Source organism: Cebus imitator, unplaced genomic scaffold, assembly GCF_001604975.1.
Source record: "Cebus imitator isolate Cc_AM_T3 unplaced genomic scaffold, Cebus_imitator-1.0 Scaffold179, whole genome shotgun sequence".
Lineage (NCBI taxonomy): Eukaryota > Metazoa > Chordata > Mammalia > Primates > Cebidae > Cebus > Cebus imitator.
The window spans coordinates 2,857,907-2,879,885 of NW_016107494.1; the positions used below are offsets into that span (position 1 = coordinate 2,857,907).

The 21,979-nt window shown below is 37.6% G+C and overlaps 1 protein-coding gene across 13 annotated transcripts in view; it reads left to right on the forward strand.

Moving 5' to 3' along the window:
• Positions 1-21,979, forward strand: part of ERC1 (ELKS/RAB6-interacting/CAST family member 1) — a 540,801-nt gene that overhangs the window by 433,884 nt on the left and 84,938 nt on the right. For all 13 annotated transcript variants that reach the window (XR_001830105.2, XR_001830104.2, XR_005202930.1 and 10 more), the window contains one exon: positions 21,167-21,265. Coding sequence is in view for 9 of the 13 variants with exons in the window: in XM_017545489.2 (XP_017400978.1) it covers positions 21,167-21,265 (99 nt within the window). In the remaining 4 variants the exon portion in view is untranslated. The remainder of the gene's footprint in view (positions 1-21,166; positions 21,266-21,979) is intronic.

Consider the following 21,979-nt stretch of genomic DNA (forward strand, 5'->3'; position numbering starts at 1 on the left):
AAATAAATTCTTGAGCTGTAATACCAAAACAGTATTTGTGGTAGTTGGTTTTCAAGATAGAGAATGCTTGAAGTTTATGGTATTGCCAGCCTTGTTCCTGAATGGAGCATTTTGAATTGGATATGATGTTTTTCCAGGACTTGCATGAAATTGCAACCTACTAATGGTTAAATCTAAAATTATGGGTTCTCTGAAAATAATTTTGAACATGTACAGTCTGGGCCTACCTAACTTTTAACTATTTCATTAGAAATATACAGAGATTGAACGGATAATACTATGTTTAACTACATATGCATGTTACGAGCATACCCAAATTACAGACCTGAAACAAATACCAAACTGTCTCCTGAGACCCAGATTATAAAACACAGTTAGAGAAGCCTGGTTGGTTCTCAGTCATTGGCCTGAAGCCAAGGACACAGTTGCATCATATTCCCCTAGTCTATAGTGTTTAACATTTCTTAATTTCAATTTCTGCTAAAAGGAAGATTCTTATAATCAAGTTATCTTTCGTAACAAGTTTCCTCACAGTTACCTTCCTATCTGTCTTATTATTGAGCAACAATAGCCAGGAAGAACTGAAGGAAACCTGTCTTTAAGGCTGGTTCTAGTTCAGCTGATTGCCATCTAGAGTTTTCTTTGTATTTAGACATCAAGACAGCAATCACAGCAATGTTCCGTAAGCCTGGATTGTCCTCCTGAATGGTTGATGAAATTACCAGCAACTGACTTGCAGCTGTTCTTACGGCTGTACACTGAAATAACTATATCTCTTAATACATATTTTAACAATCTGAGACTAAGTGGGTCTCTCACTTTTATGTCATCTGGTAAGATGAGCCATAACTTAAATATTTTTCTTTTTATTACCATAATGATATAACTATAGAAGAAAAAACATGAGCCATGATTGACAAATTAATCTCCTTGTCAGAGATCATTTCCTCCATTGCTTAAAGCTTCTTGCAATACAGCCTTTAAAAAAAATTGTAATTGAAATACATACAGCCAGGTGCGGTGGCTCACGCCTGTAATCCCAGTACTTTGGGAGGGTGAGGCAGGTGGATCACTTGAGATCAAGAGTTTGAGACCAGCCTGGCCAACATGGTGAAATCCTGTCTCTACTAAAAATACAAAAATTAGCCAGCTGTGGTAGCACGTGCCTGTAATCCCAGCTACTCCAGAGGCTGAGGCAGGAGGATCGCTTGAACCTGGGAGTTGGAGGTTGCAGTGAGCCAAGGTCACACCACTGCAATCCAGCCTGGGCAACAGAGTAAAACTTCATCTAAAAAAAAAAAAAAAAGAAAAAGAAAAATACATACATACATTAAAAAGTACACGTCATTAGTATACACGTCAGTGAAATTTTACACACTCATTTAACTAGCTTCTATATCCAGGAAGCAAATTATTGCCAACACCCCTGCAACTAGTTCTTACACTTCCGTTTCAGGTACCATCCCCTGCCTATTCCTGCAAGAGGAACTACTCTACTGAATTCTAACAGTATTGGTTAGTTATATTTTTTAAAAATCTAAATTTTAAGATTCTGTGTCAACACAGCAACCAGGGACCCAGAGGCAGAAGCCAATAGAGCCAGCACATGCAGAGGGCACAGCCTTGAGCCACAGAGGATTGTTCTCAGACCTTGAAACCTAATGGAATTTTCTCTGCTGGATTTCAGACCTGCTTGGGACTGATAACCCCTGTTTTCTTCCAGTTTTCCCCTCTTGGAATGGGGATGTCTATCATATACTGGCCCCACCGTTGTAATTTGGAAACTGATAACTTGTTTTCTATTTCACATATCCAGAGATGGAGAAGATGGATCATACTCAGTCTCCATCATGCCCAATTCAGATGAATTAGATAAGAAGGTTTGGGACTTTTCAGTGATGATACTTGATAGAATTTTGGATTTAGAGTTGATGCCGTAGTGGGTTAAGACTTTTGGGGATACTGGAATGGGGTGAACATATTTTGTGGGTAAGACAGGTATGAATTTGGTGAGACTAGAAGGCAGGCTGTAATAGATTGAATGCCTCCCCAAAACATATGCCCTCCCCAAACATATAGCCCCCAAAAAACATACGTCCACATCCAAATTCCTATAACCTGTAAATGTAACAGTATCTGGCTAAAGAGTCTTTGCAGATGGGATTAGATTAAGAATTTCAAGAAAAGCTCATTCTTGATTATCCAGGTGGGGTCCTAATCCCAGTGACAAGTTCTTATAAGAGACAGAAGACAGATACAGAAGATAAGGTGATATAAAGGCAGAGGCAGAGATTAGACTTTGTGGCTATGAACCAAGTAATATCCACGGTCACCGAAGCCAAAAGATTCAAGGAAGGATTCTCCCTTAGCGTCTCCACAGGAAATGTGGCCCTACCAACACCTTACTTTTGGACTTGGGTCCTCTAGAACTGTGGGAAAATAAATTTATGTGGTACTTATGTTGTTTGTGATAATTTCTTTTTTTTTTTTGAGACGGAGTTTCACTCTTGTTACCCAGGCTGGAGTGCAATGGCGTGATCTTGGCTCACCGCAACCTCCGTCTCCCGGGTTCAGGCAATTCTCCTACCTCAGCCTCCTGAGTAGCTGGGATTACAGGCATGCGCCACCATGCCCAGCTAATTTTTTGTATTTTTAATAGAGACGGGGTTTCACCATGTTGACCAGGATGGTCTCGATCTCTTGACCTCATGATCCACCCGCCTCGGCCTCCCAAAGTGCTGGGATTACAGGCTTGAGCCACCGCGCCCGGCCATTTGTGATAATTTCTTATGGCAGCTCCAGGAAACTAACACATGGAGTAGCTTCTTGAGTTCTTCATGTATGAATATGACAAGCTTGTTGCCCCTGAGTGTATTAGGGTTCCCTTTATTTGAAGGAAAAAGGTAAATAAGTTATCTCTGCTTAATGATTAGCATTTGTTGATAGATATATGCAAAGAAGACATCTTTAAGACAGCCTGGGGACAGAAGAAGTCAAATAATATTTTCAGAGAAAGGAGAATACTATCTTCATGAATGAGCTAGAAATAAGGAGCCTCTTATGCAGAGGGATCAGTGTGGCCAGGGGTGCTGAAGCATGAAGCATCATGAGATCAGGGAGCCATACAAAGCTGCTTATTACCAAGTCTGCACTACTCCTAGGCAGTGATGTGAGACTCCAGAGCTAGGAGGGGACAGGTCTTGAAGACCCCTGTATTGACAATGCTGAGAATAGTTTGGACTTGCTCCTGTAGGTAATGCCAAGCCATGGAGAGGCTTTCAGTCTCACTGATGTTTTTAGAGTTTTCTTTTATAGCTAAATCACTGTGGCAGCTAATGGAGGAAGTTAAGGGGAGTCTGGAGTAAGAAGATGGTAAGATTAAAAACAGGGAGACTGTTTAAGAATCTATTCCAAGCTGGGCGCGGTGGCTGAAGCCTGTAATCCCAGCACTTTGGGAGGCCGAGGCGGGTGGATCACGAGGTCAAGAGATTGAGACCATCCTGGTCAACATGGTGAAACCCCGTCTCTACTAAAAATACAAAACATTAGCTGGGCATGGTGGCGCGTGCCTGTAATCTCAGCTACTCAGGAGGTTGAGGCAGGAGAATTGCCTGAACCCGGGAGGCGGAGGTTGCGGTGAGCCGAGATCGCGCCATTGTACTCCAGCCTGGGTAACAAGAGCGAAACTCCGTCTCAAAAAAAAAAAAAAAAAAAAAAAAAAAAAAGAATCTATTCCAGTTACCCAAATATGAAATGATGAGTACAGGAATATAGGGTAGTTGAGATGGAGTAATATATTCACTAGCCCATTCTGTGTATCAACCACCACCTAATCTTAGTGGCTTAACACAGTAAACACTAATTTCTTGATTATGCAAAGTCCACTGCAGATCTTGCTGACTCTATGAGGAAGTTGTCCTCCATGCAGCAATTCAGTGATCCAACTCTACTTAAAATTTTCTAGTTTAGCTCTTTCAGTATGAAGCCTTCTTGGTCACTGTGGCAAAGGAACAAATAATTGGTGGTTTCCGCGCTGTTTCTTCTGTGTTTAGGCCCCAAGGTCACTACCCACAGACCACTGGCCAGTCAGATGTCTGGTTTGGCCGAGTAAGTGGAAGTGATCTCCCTAATTAAAATGAGTAATCAAGAAGAAAGACCATATATGGAAGAGAATATAACGTGCTTTTTTTTCGTAAAGTTAAACTTGAGGTGATCTATACGCAAATAGATACATCAAGAAGGTCATTGGCTAGAGATACTCCAGGTAAAGATGAGAGCTAAAAATATTAATTTTGGAGTCAACAGAACAGAAATACTAGTTAAACTCATGAAAATGGAATAGCTTAGTTAAGAGATAATATAGGCAAGTTATATTTACTTTTTACTGTTTTCTAACATAAAATATTAACACAGGCCATTCTTTTCATCCTTATAGATTATAACTCAATGAGCATATGCCCTCTGTACAGCCTGTTGGCAATGAATTTCAAAATTGCTTTACTGGATAGGCATTGCTATAAGTTTTTATGCAATTCTAGGATTTTTAAGACCTTTTTTTTTTTTACGTCTTACATGTGTTGAAAATGCTTTAGGCATTTATGGCGCAATATATTGGAGGTGATTGTGATGTTATGTACCCCACAGCCATTTTGCTGTTTTGATATATAAATTAATAAAACTCTGTTCCTGGAAATGAGGATAATGCTACATGAATACTCCAAAGAGTTAACATAAATGTAGTCTTGAAAAGCAGTCTTTCAAGAAAAGAATTCTGTCCAAATGCTATTAATTCCAGGGTATTTTGTCTATTTTCCTTGAAAGCATCTTAAATTAAAAAATCTGTTTTGCATTCAGTTTCTTAGCAAAAATATGTCGTGCTTTTAAAGAAACAAGAACCAAGAAACTCTTGGGTAGGTTAATATCTCCATTTTAAGTGCCACATTTATTTCATGAACAAATCTTTGTATATTTGGGTGGTAAATTATACTTCAAAATACCAGTAGATGTTTTGTTTAAAATTTTGTTCTCTTTGGTAGATTATTTCCTTCTAATTATAGTAGTAAACACTGGTATGTTATGATTAGTGATTAGCTTATAACAAACATCTAAACAAGGACAAGTCTGCCTGTTTAGTGATAAACCTGTCTCTTGATATAATTAAAACTGATCACTAGCCAGTATGTCTCCATATATTTCTAGGACAGTGTAACACACAGTGACATAAATTAAAATTTTTTTTTAATCAAAGATATAGTAAATACCAACTGTCTATTAGTATTAATTAATGTCAATAAATTTAAAAAATAATAAAATTTAATTTTTCAAATTGATATAAGTAAAAATTACTAAATTGATATTTTACTGAGTTAATAAAATTAACATTTATTATTATTAATCTAAATGGGAAGGTGAAACATGGGATAAAGAATGAATTTTTCTGGACCTAAAAACTGGAAGGAAAGTCAAAAGGGCTTACCAGAACATGCTTAGGGTGCCCAGAGGTATTGCAGGTTCATATCCCAGAGGTGGGGGTATTTTAAATCACCCCCAAAATAAAACTGTGGTCAACCATCAGTTTTGTAGTATTAAAGGAAGCCAGTTGTAGATTCACCGTGGTCAAATTACTGCAAGGACTGAGACTGGAATAGGTTGCTCTGCCCTAGAAGTTTCCTGGTTGATTGAGTTGAAGTCTGATTAAGTTGAGATCACTTCCAGACACACACAGCCCCGCCCTGATTCAACCATCCCACCACAGGAGTGGAGAGGAAATTAATGAAGCCTTAATGACAAGTTTGTTGAGGGAGGGAGCAACTATGTTGGCGTGTCTTGTGAGAGCGGTTTGTAACTCCAGGCACCCAGCAGTAGCCCAGCTATGATAGCTAATCCGCTGCTGCCTAATTACCTAGCCCTATTTGTAAGATGAATGTTTTAGCTCCCTGCTGTGCATTTAATCATAATTGTCTTTTATTCATTCAGTTTGAGATCTTCCTGGTTCTTGGGATGTTGAGTGATTCTCAGTTGAAACCTGCACATTTTGGATGTTATGCTATGTGACTCTGGGTCTTATTTAGGCTTCTGTTTTAGCTGGTTTTCTTTGATACCGCTCTAGCAGGGGAAGTGTGGGGTGCTGCCTCAGTATTGCCCAGTGGAGGTAGAAGTCCAGGTTCCCCACTTGGACCCTGCTGACACACAAGGGGTAGAGGCTCCTTGTTACCCCTGGGTAGAGATGGGTATTCATGTCTCCACTAGGCTTCACTGATGTGTCCCTGCCTGGTTGGGGTAGGAAGGCCTACACTAACACTGTGGGGGTGAAGAAGGCGGGGCTTAGTTACTGCTGTGCAGTAGTGGAGGTCCTGACTCTCCACTAGAAGACACAGCTGTTACTGCTCTGTGGGGGTGGAATTCTAGAATCTTCACCTAGTCTCCAGTGACACTGTGGAGGGGAGACTTCATTGCTGACAGATGGAGATTAAAGCCCTGCCACCCCCAGCTTTCCCTGACACCTTCCAGTGGAGCCAGAAGAGGCTGAAGCATCTCCTCATAACCTACTGAGCATGGGACCTGCCACTTGGTCTTTACTGACATGAGTGACAGTGTTGTGAAAAATCATAAAAATTTTTTATAATTTTAATTATAATTAAATTATATTTAACACAGTTTTTTCTGTGGTCTTTAGAATAGAGTGATTATTGTCCCACAGATTTCTATCTTGCTAGGCTGTCCCTTTCCTTTAGAGGCTTCTTTGGCTAGAGAGAGTGGGCTTCTGTGTTGAGGCTTTTTTGTCTATGCCTGTTGGCATTTCCAGGCTGTCGACTTTTTCAGCTCCACATCTGGATATATAAGGCAAAAAGAAGATCCAGGAAGCTGTGGGTCACAGCATTCCTGACCGATCTGCCTTCTCTCTGCCTTTTTAATAATGTTTCTCTCAGTGTATAGCTTTTGTTGTACTTTTATACTTAATGTGCTGGAAAAAAATATTCCTGATACTTCTTAAAGATGGGAAGGCATACAGTATTCAGGGGACCACTGAGATGGGGATTTGTGTTACAGGACAGAGATCAGGCTCAATCAGAATACACAAGGACCAATAGTGATGTGTATCCAAGGAGCAGCGTGGGGATCAGTGATGGAAGAAGAAACATCATAGCTGGGGTATTCTTGCCAGACCCACTCAACAGGAGTTGAGAGATAACATATTGATAGTGGGACTTGAGAAATTTGATTAGATCAGATCTCATGATTGATCAGACATCAAGGGTGGGGATTTATTTTTGAAGGAAGCAAACTTCTTTTCTCTTTAGGAAAATAAAATGTATGTTTTCGGCTTAGATATCTAAGTAATCAGTAGATTGAATTTTAGTGCTTACATGCAGATAACCAATTTTTTTAAGTCATAATTTTCATTACTACCTCATCCCTTAGCCTGAGTCACATATTTACATGTTTTGGAAAACCATACCTCTATCTGGCAGCAGTTAAGTTTTGATGTCTGGTGTCATTACTTTATTCAGCTTCCAGTTCATTTTAAGTAGTCCTTAATAGATATTCATTTCTTATCAGAATCAATCTATACCTGATATTTATATATTTCTAGAAATCAAAGTTTTTCAAATACTTGAATTTATCAAATTGTAAGTGGAAATATTTCAACAACTATGAAGAGATAGATCATTTAAGGTATAATAACTTTTTTTTAGAAAAGTCTGATTTTAATAAATGGTGGTTTTCTGGTTTTTTTTTTTTTCTTCTACACAAAAGACTGAAAGCCATTTAGCTCAGTTGTACAAAAAAGAAACTTTGGAGAATAGAGAAAAACATCAATAATGCAATAGTAGTTGTGCGAAAATTTTAACAATATAACTACATATACGTTTGTACAAATACACATATACAGTGAAATCCTTTTATAATGAATGGTCAGAATAGGAGAAAACAGTGGTATTGGAGAGTTTGGCCTCATATCATTTGCTTTCAATCTGAATGGTTCAGAAAGAATCTAAAAATGCTTTTATATCCTCTGGGTTTATTTAAAGATACTTCACTGTATGTACACACAAGTGTATAGTTGGCTTATGTTTTGAGTCAGTTGTGTTCTTTTCTTACCACATATGGACCATGATTTTGTATAAAGAGAAGACAAAATTTCCTCAGAACTTCTAGCTTTAAGAACTTTGGCTGGGCATGGTGGCTCACACCTGTAATCCCAACACTTTAGGAAACTGAAAGGCAGGATGATCACTTGAGCCCAGGAGTTTGTGACCAGCCTGAACAACATGGGGAAACCTCATCTCTACACAACAAAAATTTTAAAAATTAGCTGGGCATGGTGGTGCACATCTGTAGTCCCAGCTCCTTGAGACGGGAGAATCACTTAGACCCCGGAGATCAAGGCTGCAGTGAGCTGTGATTGCGCTGCTGCACTCCAGCCTGGGCAGCAGAGCAGTCCCTGTCTCAATTTAAATATTAAAAATAACTTTTATTCTTGTGATCTAAGGTGCTTTTTTTTTCCTTTAGAGAGAGCGTGTGTGTGTGTGTGTGTGTGTGTGTTTAAAGTGCATGGATTCTTCAAGATCACTTTCTCTCCTTAGCTTTTCTTCAAGCGGGAGAGAATGTGCTGTATTTATGTGATTATGAAAAGCATTAAGCAATTTAATTTCTGTGTATTTAGTAAGGAAATGATCATACTTCAAAAACCTTTTTTTTTTTTTTTTTTTAGATCTAGAAAGAGAATTTTTCAACCCCTATGAGGCACTTAAAGAAATCGCGGTAAATCGCGGCCAAAACCCAGGAAAAAACGTCTTTTTTAAGAAATAGGTTCTCCCACTGTCACCTAGGCTGGTGTGCAGTGGCACAATCATAGCCTCCCAAGGAGCTAGGACTCCAGGTGCCCACCACCATGCCCAACTAATTTTTTTAAAGTTTTTTATAGAGGCAGGGTTTTACTATGTTGCCCAGGCTGGTCTTGAACTCTTGGCCTCAAGAGATCCTCCCACCTCAGCCTCCCTAAGTGCTAGTATTACAGGTGTAAGCCACCATTCCTATCCTATAGTTTTATTTGAAGAGGAAGTACTAAACTTACCTACTTTGCAGTAGTAAAATAGTTGGGTTTGGATACAGTTTGTGCCACCAACCTTGAGAAAATAATTTTTTTAACTTGCATTTTAACACCATTTAAAATCACACACACAAAAATGGTCTTTCTGTTAGATGTGAAGAAATTTGGTATTACTTCTGGCTTTCATGGCCTCTGTATCTGTAAAATACAACTGTATACTCAGTGATATGGTTTGGCTTTGTGTCCCCAACTAAATCTCATGTTGATTGTTATTCCCAGTGTTAAAGAAGGGGCCTGTGAGAGGTGATTGGATCATGGGGGCAGCATTCCTCCTAAGTTCTCATGAGATCTGATGGTTTAAAAGTGTGTGGCACTTTCCCCTCGCATGTGCTCTCACTCTCTCCTGCCACCATGTGCTTGCTTCCCCTTCGCCTTCCGCCATGATTGTAAGTTTCCTGTGGCCTTCCAGTCATGTTTCCTGTTAAGGTTGAGGGACTGAGTCAATTGAACGTCTTTTCTTCGTGAATTACCCAGTCTCGGTTAGTTCTTTACAGCAGTGTAAGAGTGGACTAATACACTCAGCCACTCAGATAACCTAAATTATAGACAAACTGTGGTAATGTTCTTGGATCTTGGCCATTGTTCACTGATTTTTAGGCTAACAGAAAACACTTGCCTACATTTTCTTCTTTTCTTTAGATATAGTGTTGAGTTTCACTGGATCCAGCTAATAATTCCCTTTAAACATTCTGTTCTTTGAGAACAGAGACAGCTGGGAGAAATGATCCTATGACATTAAAACTAGAATTGGATTGCACTAGGTTTATTGTGAGGATGTGGAGATCTGTGCTCTAAAATGTGGCAGAGGTCAGGAGCAAAGGTTCAGCCACTCTTTCTTTTTGAACAGTTTCATTTTAGATACTGTACTGGGCCAGTACAAGCAAATTGGCCCCCAAGGTATTTCATTCCTGGAACTTAAGTTCATGACCTGATTTTAGGAATGGCTTTTTAGATCTGTTGCTTTTTCACCAGAATGTACCATAATTATATACCATGGCCTTGCCAGAAAACAGGAAAGAGCTCAAAAATTAGGAGTGGAATAGAAATTTGTAATTTTTTTTTTAGTTTTAAAATGTTGAATATGTCTTTGTCCTTGTGTTAGTATATGTTTGAAGACAGAAAACATAGGCTGCTCCTCTCCAGAGTTCAAAGTTAAAGTCTGCACAGCATATGAGAAAGTGCTAAATATACATGGTCATTAGAATTAACCATTAAGATGAACATACTCATTCTGGCAGCTAAGAAGTAATATCTTCAGCTCAGGGAAAGCTATAAGCTATAAGTCTACCCAGCTAGGTTATGTGTCTGTGTTATAGAAGCCAGGAATCCCATACAAGAGTTTCTAAGGATTACGAAAATGGTCATGATGAGATGGAAGAGAACAGTTTCTTAAGAATGAGCAGACAGACAAAAAAAAAAAAATTGTTTTTTTCTTTGGTTTCTACCAAAAGAGGATGAAAAAGTAGTTTTCATGGGAAATACAGAATATGTTGAAAGAACCGATATCTTGTGAGCTTAATGCCATAAATGGTGATGTGTCTAAGAATACCCTGAGATAAGAAGAAAAACTACATGGAGTCTTTTTAAAAAAAAAAAAAATTCACTGAGTCCTAAAGTAAAGAAGTCAATATACATAATTAAAAGTTTTTCTTTTCATATTAAATCTATGTGTGTATAAGGAAATGAAGGAGAAAACTTTATAAATACTTGTAAACTGGAGTCCCTGGATTCTACAGTTCTTTTTTGAAACTAGTGTGAGGAACAGAAATTTTCTTTTTATCGGGGGGAAAAACTGTGCAATTAAAATGTCTATTTTCTTTGCTTTTGACTGAGATAACTCATTGTGGTAACACTGGGTTTTAAATTGTGATTGGTAATGATATACCTATTTTTTATTAATACAAAGAGGAAATTGAATTATTTAATAAAGGAAGTTTTATAGAAAAGGCATTCAAAATGTTAAGCTCATTGCTGAAAAAAAAAAAACAGTATGGTCCTTAATGATAGGAAAGGTGGGAGCTACAAACCTATCATCGTTTTGCACCAATTATGGAAAATTGATTCTTGAATTCAACAAACATATATATTAAGGATCTTCTCTGTGCTGGCAATTTTAGTAGGTCCTGAGTTGATAGAACCAGTAATTTGGCAATATGTAGCAAAATTGTTTGTCTATGCATTGACTTTTTGACCTTTACTTCTAGGAGTTGGTCTCACAGACACATCTTCAAATATACAAAGTAACATATACACAAGGTAATTCACTGCTATAATATTTGTAATAGCAATAGATTCAAAATAACCCAGTTGTCACACAGGGCAGTATTTGTTGTCAACTGTAGTATATCCAACAGAGTGAAATACTGTGCAGCTGTAGAAAGGAATGATAAAGATCTCTATTGATATGGAGTAATTCCCCAAAAATACTGTTAAATGAAAAAGCAATATGCAGAATAATGTGTTTAGCATATTACTTTTTATATAAGAAAAGGGGTAACATGTACAATTATATGAGTATATGATTGCTCATAATTGCAAGAATAAACAATTGAAGGATAAATCAAAAATTTACCCAAAAAAATTACCTATAAAAAGGAGGGAACAGGATAGAGGAGACAGGGATGGAAGCAAGCCTTCTGTGATTGGACCTGGTTATATTGACTTTAGAATTAATTGAATGTGTTACATAATAAAAAATGAAGTTAGATCAGAAAGAAGGAAAAAAGCAATCCTTGAAATTTAAAAACAAATGAATCTAATTATATATTAATTGTTAACTTATTCATATTGTGCAAATAATTATTTCAGCTAACTTTATAATACTGATTTTTTGCTATACATCCTTAGTAGGATAAACTCCAAGTAGAAGGACAAAATGCAAATAATTTTTTTTAATAGTCTCACTCTCACCCAGGCTGTAGTGCGGTGACATGATTGCCACTCACTGCAGCCTCAACCTCCCAGGCTCAATCCATCCTCCCACCTCAGCCTCTCAAGTAGCTGGGACTGCAGGCATATGCCACTGTGTCTGGCTAATTTTTGTATTTTTTGTAGAGATGGGGTTTCACCATGTTGCCCAGGCTGGTCTCAAATTCCTGGGCTCAAATGATCTTCCCCCGTTGACCTCCCAAAGTGCTGGGATTGTAGACGTGGGCCACCATACCTAGCCAAAATAAATTTTAGAGTTTATCCTGAAGGCATATTGATAGTAACTGTATTGCTTTTGGTATTTTAAAAGCATTATATTGATAGATAAAACAAATAAGTAATTATGTTATTGTTAGGAACTAAAATTTTTCAGCATAAGAGAAAAAAATATAAAGTATAAAGTCAAAGTAGTTGCCTGGGCTTGGTGGCTCACGCCTGTAATCCCAGCACTTTGGGAGGCCAAGGCGGGCTGATCACAAGGTCAGGAGTTCAAGGCCAGACTGGCCAACATGGTGAAACCCCATCTCTACTAAAAATAGAAAAACTAGCTGGGCATGGTGGCTCGTGCCTATAATCCCAGCTACTTGGGAGACTGAGGTAGGAGAATTGCTTGAGCCGGGACCCGGGAGGCGGAGGTTGCAGTGAGCTGAGAACACACCACTGGACTCCAGCCTGGGCTACAGAGTGAGACTCCATCTCAAAAAAAAAAATTATATATATATATATATATATGTTTTGCAGAGAGTCTGTACCACTCTACAACCCCACCAACAGTATATGAGCATCCCTACACATTCTCACCAACACTCGTTACTGTCTTTTTTTTTAATAGCCATCCTGGTTGTTGTGATGTGGTATCTCACTGTGGGGTTTTGTTTGTTTTGTTTTATATTTTATTGCTTCTCCATTGTTCCTGTAGATCACTGTGGCTTTGATATGTATTTCCCTAATGATGTTGCACATCTTTTCTTGTGCTTACTGCCTATTTGTAAATCTTCTTTGTTGACTGAAAAAATTCAAATACTTTGCTCATTTTTAATTGGGGTGTTTGTATTTTTATTGAGTTGTAAGAGTTCTAGACAAAAGTCCTTTATCATATATATGATTTATAAACATGTTCTATCCTGTCATTCTCTTTTCACTTTCTTGTTGATATTGTTTAGAGCATAAAATTTTATAAATTTTGATGTGTTCCAATTTATTTTTTTTTCTTTGCCACTTTTGCTCTTTGGGTATCTTATCTAAGAAATTATTGCCTAACCTAGGGCAAAGATTTACTCTTCTGTTTTGTTCTAAGAGTTTTATAGTTTCAGCTCTTACATTTAGGTTTTGGCCCATTTTGAGTTCATTTTATATGTTCTGAGACATAATGGGTTTGATATCATTTTCTTTGCATGTGGATTTCTATTTGTCCCACACCATTGGATAAAAAGAGTATTGTTTCTCCATTAGATTGTCTTAGTACCTTTGTTGGAAATCAGTTGACCATAAAAAAAAATTATGATTTGTTTCTGGACTCTCAATTTTGTTTCATTGATTTCTTTGTTTATCTTTATGCTGATAATACGCTGTATGTAAACCTATTTTACTGTAGGCTCTGAAATCAGGAAGTATGAGTCTGCCTAACTTATTCTTCTCATTCAATGTTGTTTGGCTATTTTGTATTATTTTTTAAAATGCCATGTGAATTTACAATTCTGTAACAAATTGAAGAAGTAGTAATAGAAGCAGTACTAATAGTAATAGTAGTGGTAGCAGCAGAAGAAATACTGCAGCAAATAAAGGGAAAGGAGGATAAAGGAAACAAGTAGAGCAATAGAATCATTTCTGAAGAAGGACATAGATGTATGGACTTTTTTCCTATTCTTTCTTCTTCTTTATGTTTGGAAATTCTCAATATAAAATATAATTGTTTTAGTTTTAAAAGGGGAACAGGCCTCTAAGCTAGACTGTTTGTATTATAGTTCTAGCCCTGTGACTTATTCATCATGAGAACGTCACAAAGTTATTCGGGCTCTCTGTACCTCAGTTTTTCATGATTGACATGAAAATTGTACCAACTTCATGTTGTTGATATGAGGATTAAATTACGTAAGGCTGTCAGAATAATGTGTGGCACATACTAAGTATTCAATAAACATTGGCTTGGAAAGTGACTATTTTGGGGGGAGGGGCGTAAAAAAAAGACTTTTTAAAAGTACATGTAGATTTACCAAATAATCAATAAATCTAGTTATTCATTTTAAAACTTACTGGCCAGTTAATGTATATGAAAAGAGAATTAATAAACTTGAAGATAACACTGCAGAAATTATCCAAAATGCAGTGCAGAAAGATAAAACAAAATTGAAAATATCAAAGAGAGGTTAGGAAACATGGAAAACAGACTGAGAAGGTACATTCATCTGATAGGAGTTTTGAGAAAGACCATAGAGAAAATTCAGAAGGACCGATATTGCAAAATAGGAAAGTATACATTTTAAAAATTGGAAATTACAAATTTTGCAAATTATAATATAAGGAAATGGCAAATTTTGTAAAAAGAAATTGCAAAATATTTAGAACATGGAAAACACTATACATCAACATTTGTGAGATGCTGCTAAAGCAGTTTTTAGAGGAAAATTTATACTCTTAAACACATACATTAAATAGAAAATTAAAAGGCTGGGCACAATGGCTCATGCTGTAATCACAGCACTTTGGGAGGTCAAGGTGGGTGGATCACTTGAGGTCAAGAGTTCAAGACCAACCTGTCCAAAATGGTAAAACCCTGTGTCTACTAAATATACAAAAGTTAGCTGGACGTGGTAGCGGGTAACTGTAATCTTAGTTACTGAGGAGGCTGACGCAGGAGAATCACTTGAACCCAGACGTTGTAGTGAGCCAAGGTTACACCACTGCACCCAGCCTGGGCAACAGAAAGAGACACTGTTTCAAAAAAATTTAAAAAGGAAATTAATGAGCAAAGCTTCCAAATCAAGAAATTAGAAAAAGAACATCTGTGTAACCCCCTTCACTCTCACACACACACACACACACACGCGCACGCACACAAAAGGAAGAAAGAAAATAAAAACAGAAATTAAATGAAGTAGAAAACTAGCGGCTGGGCACAGTGGTTTGCGCCTGTAATCCCAGCACTTTGGGAGACTGAGGTGGGTGGATCACTTGAGGTCAGGAGTTTGAGACCAGCCTGGCGAACACAGTGAAACCCTGTCTCTAGTAAAAATACAGAAGTTAGCCGGGCATCACTTGAACGTGGAAGGCAGAGGTTGTGGTGAGCCGTGTTCATGCCACTGCACTCCAGCCTGGGCAACAGAGCGAGATTGTGTCGAGAGACAGAGAGAGAGGGGAGAGGGGAGAGTGGAGAGAAGAGAGGAGGAATCTATAGAGAAGATTAGTGAAACTAAAAGCTGATTCTTGGAGAAGACGCACAAGACAGGATTTAATGACTTAATTAGATGTGAAATATATAGTGGGACAGATTGTTCAAGAAGAAAAGACCAGATATTATAATAATTTTAACAGTGACTATCTGATGTCCCTTCAGATTTCTACTACTATAGAATTAATTAGTCTGCTTTTAGTCTAGTAAACAGAACCTGCAACTGAACTCTCAGATTTTTTATGATACTAAAACATAAATCTGATTAAAATTTAAACTTTCTCTTTTAATAGCTGAGTTTGGATAACCAGAAACCAGAAACCTATCCTGTTTCTGATCTTATGTATTCTTTTGTGAATATAGTTTCTGTAACAACTTGTTTTAACATTTGAGACATAGACGTTTTTGTCTTAGAAGATTCACAAAATAAACCACTCCTTTTTCCTCTGGGAGAGTATGTATACCTGGATACACAGATATGCATTGATAGCTAAAGAAGTCTATTTCAGCAAGTTTCTTCCTTCTTCCCTTCTTCCTTTTTCTTCCCCCTTCCTTCCTTCCTTCCTTCCTTCAGGCAATCTTATTCTTTATGTCATTGGGACCAGAGGATTTCATCTATCTGCACATGCACCTGGCATGGTCAAGAGGAAAAACTTTTGGATATAAAATATCTTTCATGTCAGTAAAACATGAAAGAATTACTCCTTTTGCTTTTTGGTCTTATCTTGAGAATAGCATACTATGAGAGCCCCTTAAGAGCACAGAGTCATTTATATGATCTGTGTAACATCTAATGCTCTGTGAGCTGTCAGATACTTAGTGCTCAACATCGTAACTACGCAGGGAACAGACTTCACACCAAGTTTCCTCATACTAGACCAAGGAACGCTAAACTTTGATCATCTTCGTGTCTTTTGGAAATGGAGAAGTAAGTTCTTACAGTTATTTTTTTCATTCTCTGACGTGGATCAAATAAGTAATCTTTGGTCTTATAATCTTATAATCTACTAATCTTAGTAATCTTTGGACAGATAAATCCACTTGGATCAGTTTCTTCAGGCAAGCATACATACTCATTCCTAAGAAGTACTTTAAATGCATTCTGCCTTGAAAATGGATTTTTGTGTACTTTGTTAGGATTTCTTTTTAAGTTTTTAAACTTATGCTAGATGTCAGATAGTAAAGATTGTCTCATGTTCTAAGAAAATAAATAGCCAACTATACTTTCACCCACATTCCTATTAAAGTCAACATGGAAAGGTTTCCTAACTGAATGAATGACATGATACAGATGTTTTGCTCACTTTCTGCGAATGCCTCTTTCTTTTCCTCTATTTTCCTTTTTTCCTGAGAGCTGCTTTGCAGAAGACTTTGTCATGAAATACCACATGCCATAAGAAAAATTAGCCTACATCTTTTCATGATTGTCTTAGTCCATTCAGACTGCTATAATAAAATAGCTTAGACTGAGTAATTTAAAAACAATAGAAGTTTATTGCTCACCATTTTGGAGGCTAGAAGTGCAAGATCAAGGCAGCAGCAGATTCGGTGTCTGCCGAGGGCTTGCTCTTGGCTTCATAGATAGTGCTGTTTTGCTACATCTTCACACTGCTGAAGGGCAAACAGGCTCCTTTGGGCCATTTTGTTTTCCAAATATAATGGAAACATTTATTTACTCATTCATTTATTTATTTATTCATTTGCAATTATCCTTTGAACAACTACTGTTTGCAAACGAAAAAAAATATGTTATTTGCTGTTAATTTGATAATGAAGATAACAGTTCTATATGAAAAATCTATAGTTGGTCTCACAAGCAAAGTGTGCTGGGAAAGCAAAAACAGAAGGAAAAAACAAATTGTTTTCATATTTTCTCTTTTGAGTAAGACACTATCCTCTAGGATTTCAGTCTCCTACCAGTGATACAACTAGATATTTATATCTCCCAAATCAAAGTACAAACTTCAGCAATAGAACCTTGTTCTTCATTATTTTCTTTTATTTTCAGCTTTTATTTTTGATTCAGGAGATACATATGCAGGTTTAATTACCTGGGTATATTGCATGATACCTCAGGCCTTTTTTATAAGAGTACTAATCTCATTCATGAGGGTTCTACCCTCTGACCTAATCATCTTCCAGAGGCCTCATTTCATAATACCACCAAATCGAAGGTTGAGTTTCAACATATAAATTTGGGCGGAGCCAGGCACAGTGGCTCATGCCTGTAATCCCAGTACTTTGAGAGGCTGAGGTGAGCAAATCATTTGAGGTCAGGAGGTCGAGACCAGCCTGGCCAATGTAGCAAAACCCTGTATCTACTAAAAATACAAAAACATTAGCCAGTATGGTGGCATGCATCTCTAATCCTAGCTATTTGGGAGGCTGAATCAGAAGAATTGCTTAGCCGGGGAGGCGGAGGTTGAAGTGATAAGAGATGGTGCCACTGCATTCCAGCCTGGGCAAGAGAACGAGACTCCACCTCAAAAAAAAAGAATTTGAGGGGAGCAGAAACATTCAGACATAGCAAAGATCACTGGGGGTCATCCCAGAAAAGAGAAATTTGATTCACAGATAGTTTATTAATAGGTGTTTTTTTCCTATTATATACTAGAGGGAGAAATTGACTTTAAAATGTGCTTCCATTATTAGGTGAAAATGTAAAGAACCTAAATCTCCAACAATATGGTACTCATTAAATATTCATTCAGAGAGCTGGGCAGAATTGCTCACACCTGTAATCCCAGCACTTTGGGAGGCCAGAGCGGACGGATTACCTGAAGTCAGGAGTTCGAAACCAGCTTGGCCAACATGGTGAAACCCTGTCTCTACTAAAAATACAAAAACTAGCTGAGTGTGGTGGCAGGCGCCTGTAATCCCAGCTACTCAGGAGGCTGAGGCAGAAAAATCGCTTGAACCCAAGAGGTAGAGGTAGCAGTGAGTTGAGATCGTACCACCACAGTCCTGGATGACAGAGCTAGACTCTATCTCCAAAATAATAATAATAATAAAAAAGATATCCATTCAGCTAAGTGCTGTGCAGCCAGTTAAAAGTAGATTTTAGGCTGGTCATAGTGGCTCATGCCTGTAATCCCAACACTTTGATATGCCAAGGCAGGAGGATCACTTGAGATCAGCAGTTCAAGACCAGCCTAGGCAACATAGTGAGACCCCATTTCTACAGTTTCTAGAAGAAAATACACTTTCTAAAACCAAAAAATAAATGAATAAATATATATATATATATATACACACACACACATATATATACATATATATGTAATTTTTTAAAAATAGGATTTTATAATACTATTTAATGACATGAAAAAATGGTCATAATAATGATGATAGCTAACATGTATTGGGTGTCAGCTTTATGCCAAGCACCTTTCTAAGTGCTTTCCTTGTATTAATTAAACAGGTTAATCCTCACAGCAGTCTTATGTAAGAGATACCATTGTTATCCCCATTTTAAAGGTGAGGAAACTGAGGCTCACAGCATTTAAGTAGCTTGCCTAAAGTCAGCTGGTGAGAGGCAGAGATAGAATATAAACTCGGGCAATTTGGCTCTTTTAAAGCCCTTGCTCAGACATCATTACATATCTCTGTAAATTTTTTTATGGAACTAGACAAATTATTTTTCATTTATCTAGAAAAGAAAACGTGTTAAAAATAATCAAATTTTGACAAAGCAGAATTAGTGGACGTATCCCACCAGGTATGAAAATATGCTATAAGATATAGTAATTTTTAAAATATCACAGTGTAGCTGAAATAGAGAAGAAATAGACTAAATCAGAAGAGCATGGCACTTTTTATGTTCACAGTAAGAAGTCTGGATACACCTAAATACTAAGAGTGATAATCACTGATAGAGGAATTATAGTTGGTTTTTCTTTCTTTCCTCTTTTTTGTTTGTACTTTATTTTTTTAATTATCTATAGTGCCAAGAGTTCAAGACCAGCCTAAACAACATAGAGACCCTGTCTCTACAAAAGAAAATTTTTTAATTAACTGGATGTGGTGGTACGTACCTGTAGTCGCAGCTACTCAGGAGGCTGAGTTGGGAGGATCACTTGAGCCTAGGAATTTGAGTTTGCAGTGAACTGTGATTGTGTCACTGCCCTCCAGCCTGGGTGACAGAATGAGACTCTCTCGAAAATATAACAACACAGAAAACCCAAATTATCTATAGTGAGCATTTTTAGATCATCCAGTATTAGCAAGTTTATTTGTAATGCTATATAAGTTCAAGTTTTAACAATATTTTATTGGTGTAACATATTGCTGTTTGATTTTATGCATCATGTACCCTGCATTTTCTAAGCTGCTTACTCTGCAGAGTTAATTCTCTAAAGTGTTCAATATATTGTTCATTTGCTCAAGGCCTAAATTAACCACTCACACAGAATCACCAATCCAGTCTTCCTTTTGGTAAAGATGGAGAAAAGACAATGGAATTGTAGCCCTCTTCTGGCTTAGGGTTCAGGAGAAGGATTTCAGAACTTTTTACTTGTTTTTAAAACCCAAATTGTTTACTGATGATATAAAGAAAAGCTATTGGATTACATATCTGTGTGTGTGTGTGTGTGTGTACAGCTTCTGTCTGATCACCTCACTCAACTCTGTAGTAAATTATAATCGTTTTTCAATTGATTTTTTAATTGCATTTTAGGTTTTGGGGTACATGTGAAGAACATGCAAGATTGTTGCATAAGTACACACGTTGCAGTGTGATTTGCTGCCTTCCTCCCCATCACCTATATCTGGCATTTCTCTCAATTGATTTTTTTTAGTGAGACCCTGTCTCTACAAAAGAAAATTTTAAAATCAGTCGAGCATGGTGGCTTGTCCCCATAGTCCCAGCTGCTTGGGAAGCTGAGGCCAGAGGATCACTTGAGGCCAGGAGCTTGAGACAGCCTGAGCAACATAGTGAGACCTTGTCTCTTTGGGAAAAAAAAAAAATCATGAAGTACTTGATTTGGGGATATTGCCTCTTCCCCCAAAAAATTCTTTTGTTTTTGAGACGGAGTCTCACACTGTCGCCCAGGCTGGAGTGCAATGGCGTGATCTTGGCTCACTGCAACCCCTGCCTCCTGGGTTCAAGCGATTCCTCTGCCTCAGCCTCCCAGGTAGCTGGGATTACAGGCGTAAGACCCTGTGCCCGGCCTCTTCCCTCAAAATTTCTGTATCACTTTAAGTGCCAGTCTTAGCTCAAGCTGCCGTAATAAAATACTGTAAACTGCGTAGCTTAATCAAACAGAAATTTATTTTCTCATAGTTTGCAGGCTGGAAAGTCCAAGATCAAGGTACTGTTTGATTCGGTTCCTAGCAAATGCTCTTCCTGGCTTGCAGAGGCTGCCTAATTACTGGATCTTCATATGGCAGAGAAATAAAGAGAAATTCCTCTGTTTTTCTCTTCCTCTTCTTCCAAAGCCCAGTCCTATAAGATTAAGACGCCACTCTTATGACCTCATTTAACCTTAATTACCTCCTGAAGGCCCTGTCTCTGGGTATGGTGACATTGGGTTTAGGGCTTCTACATATGAATATTGGGGGGCACAATTCACTCCATAGTGGTGCCTAAACTCTTTCCAGTATCCTCAGAAATCCTGTATGTAGTTTATTTTACTGCAGGCAGGATTAGTTTTATCCTTTCTTATGAAATCCTTAAAATATTCATTACAGTGTGTCATAGAAACTTAAATTTAACCTTATGAATAATTTCTTCCTAGACACAAAATCGAATGAAGCTAATGGCCGACAACTATGAGGATGACCACTTCAAATCCTCCCATTCCAATCAAACAAATCACAAGCCCTCCCCAGACCAGGTAAGATGGCTCTAGAATGTTTTATTTTAAAACCCATAAACTTAAATTTTGACGTGTTTTGTACTAGCATGTTGCAAATTCTGAGATACAAGTTAGAAGAAGAAAAATAAATAGCTAATTCAGTTCTGAAAACTATTCTTTTAAGAAAATTCAATTTCTTTATAGAAAGTTAGTGATTCTGAATATTTTAAGAGCAGAGAATATTTGTAAGACTTGAACAGTAAAGAATCCTTGAATTGGAGAAAAAAAATTAACCTCAGAGATACATACTAATTTTTAGCTGTCTTGATTTCCTTTTTAAGGAAATAGTGCCTTCTTAGAAAAACAAGACTCTTCCATTGCAAGCTTAGTGAGGCACAGCTTAATTTAGAGGTTATTTCTGTTTAATTGTAAAGCATGAACTCTGTGTTCATTACCTATTAAAAGTGAAGACTGAAACTTAGTTCTTCACTCCCTGTCCTGGTGGATCCCTCCAGCATGTCATGCTCAAGGAAAATTGTTGCCTTCAACTTCTCATCAATGCAAAAGAGACATTGATGAATCTGAAGGGAACCATATTCAATTCTAGTTTCTTGGAAGAAGGGAACTCTCCCAGAATCTTGAAAATGATGGATGGGATAGAGTGGTGAACAGATTACCTCATATCCCATTGCCAAAAATCAAATTTTAACATCTCCATCACACCCAGCCTTAAAATATATAGCTAAGGGAAAA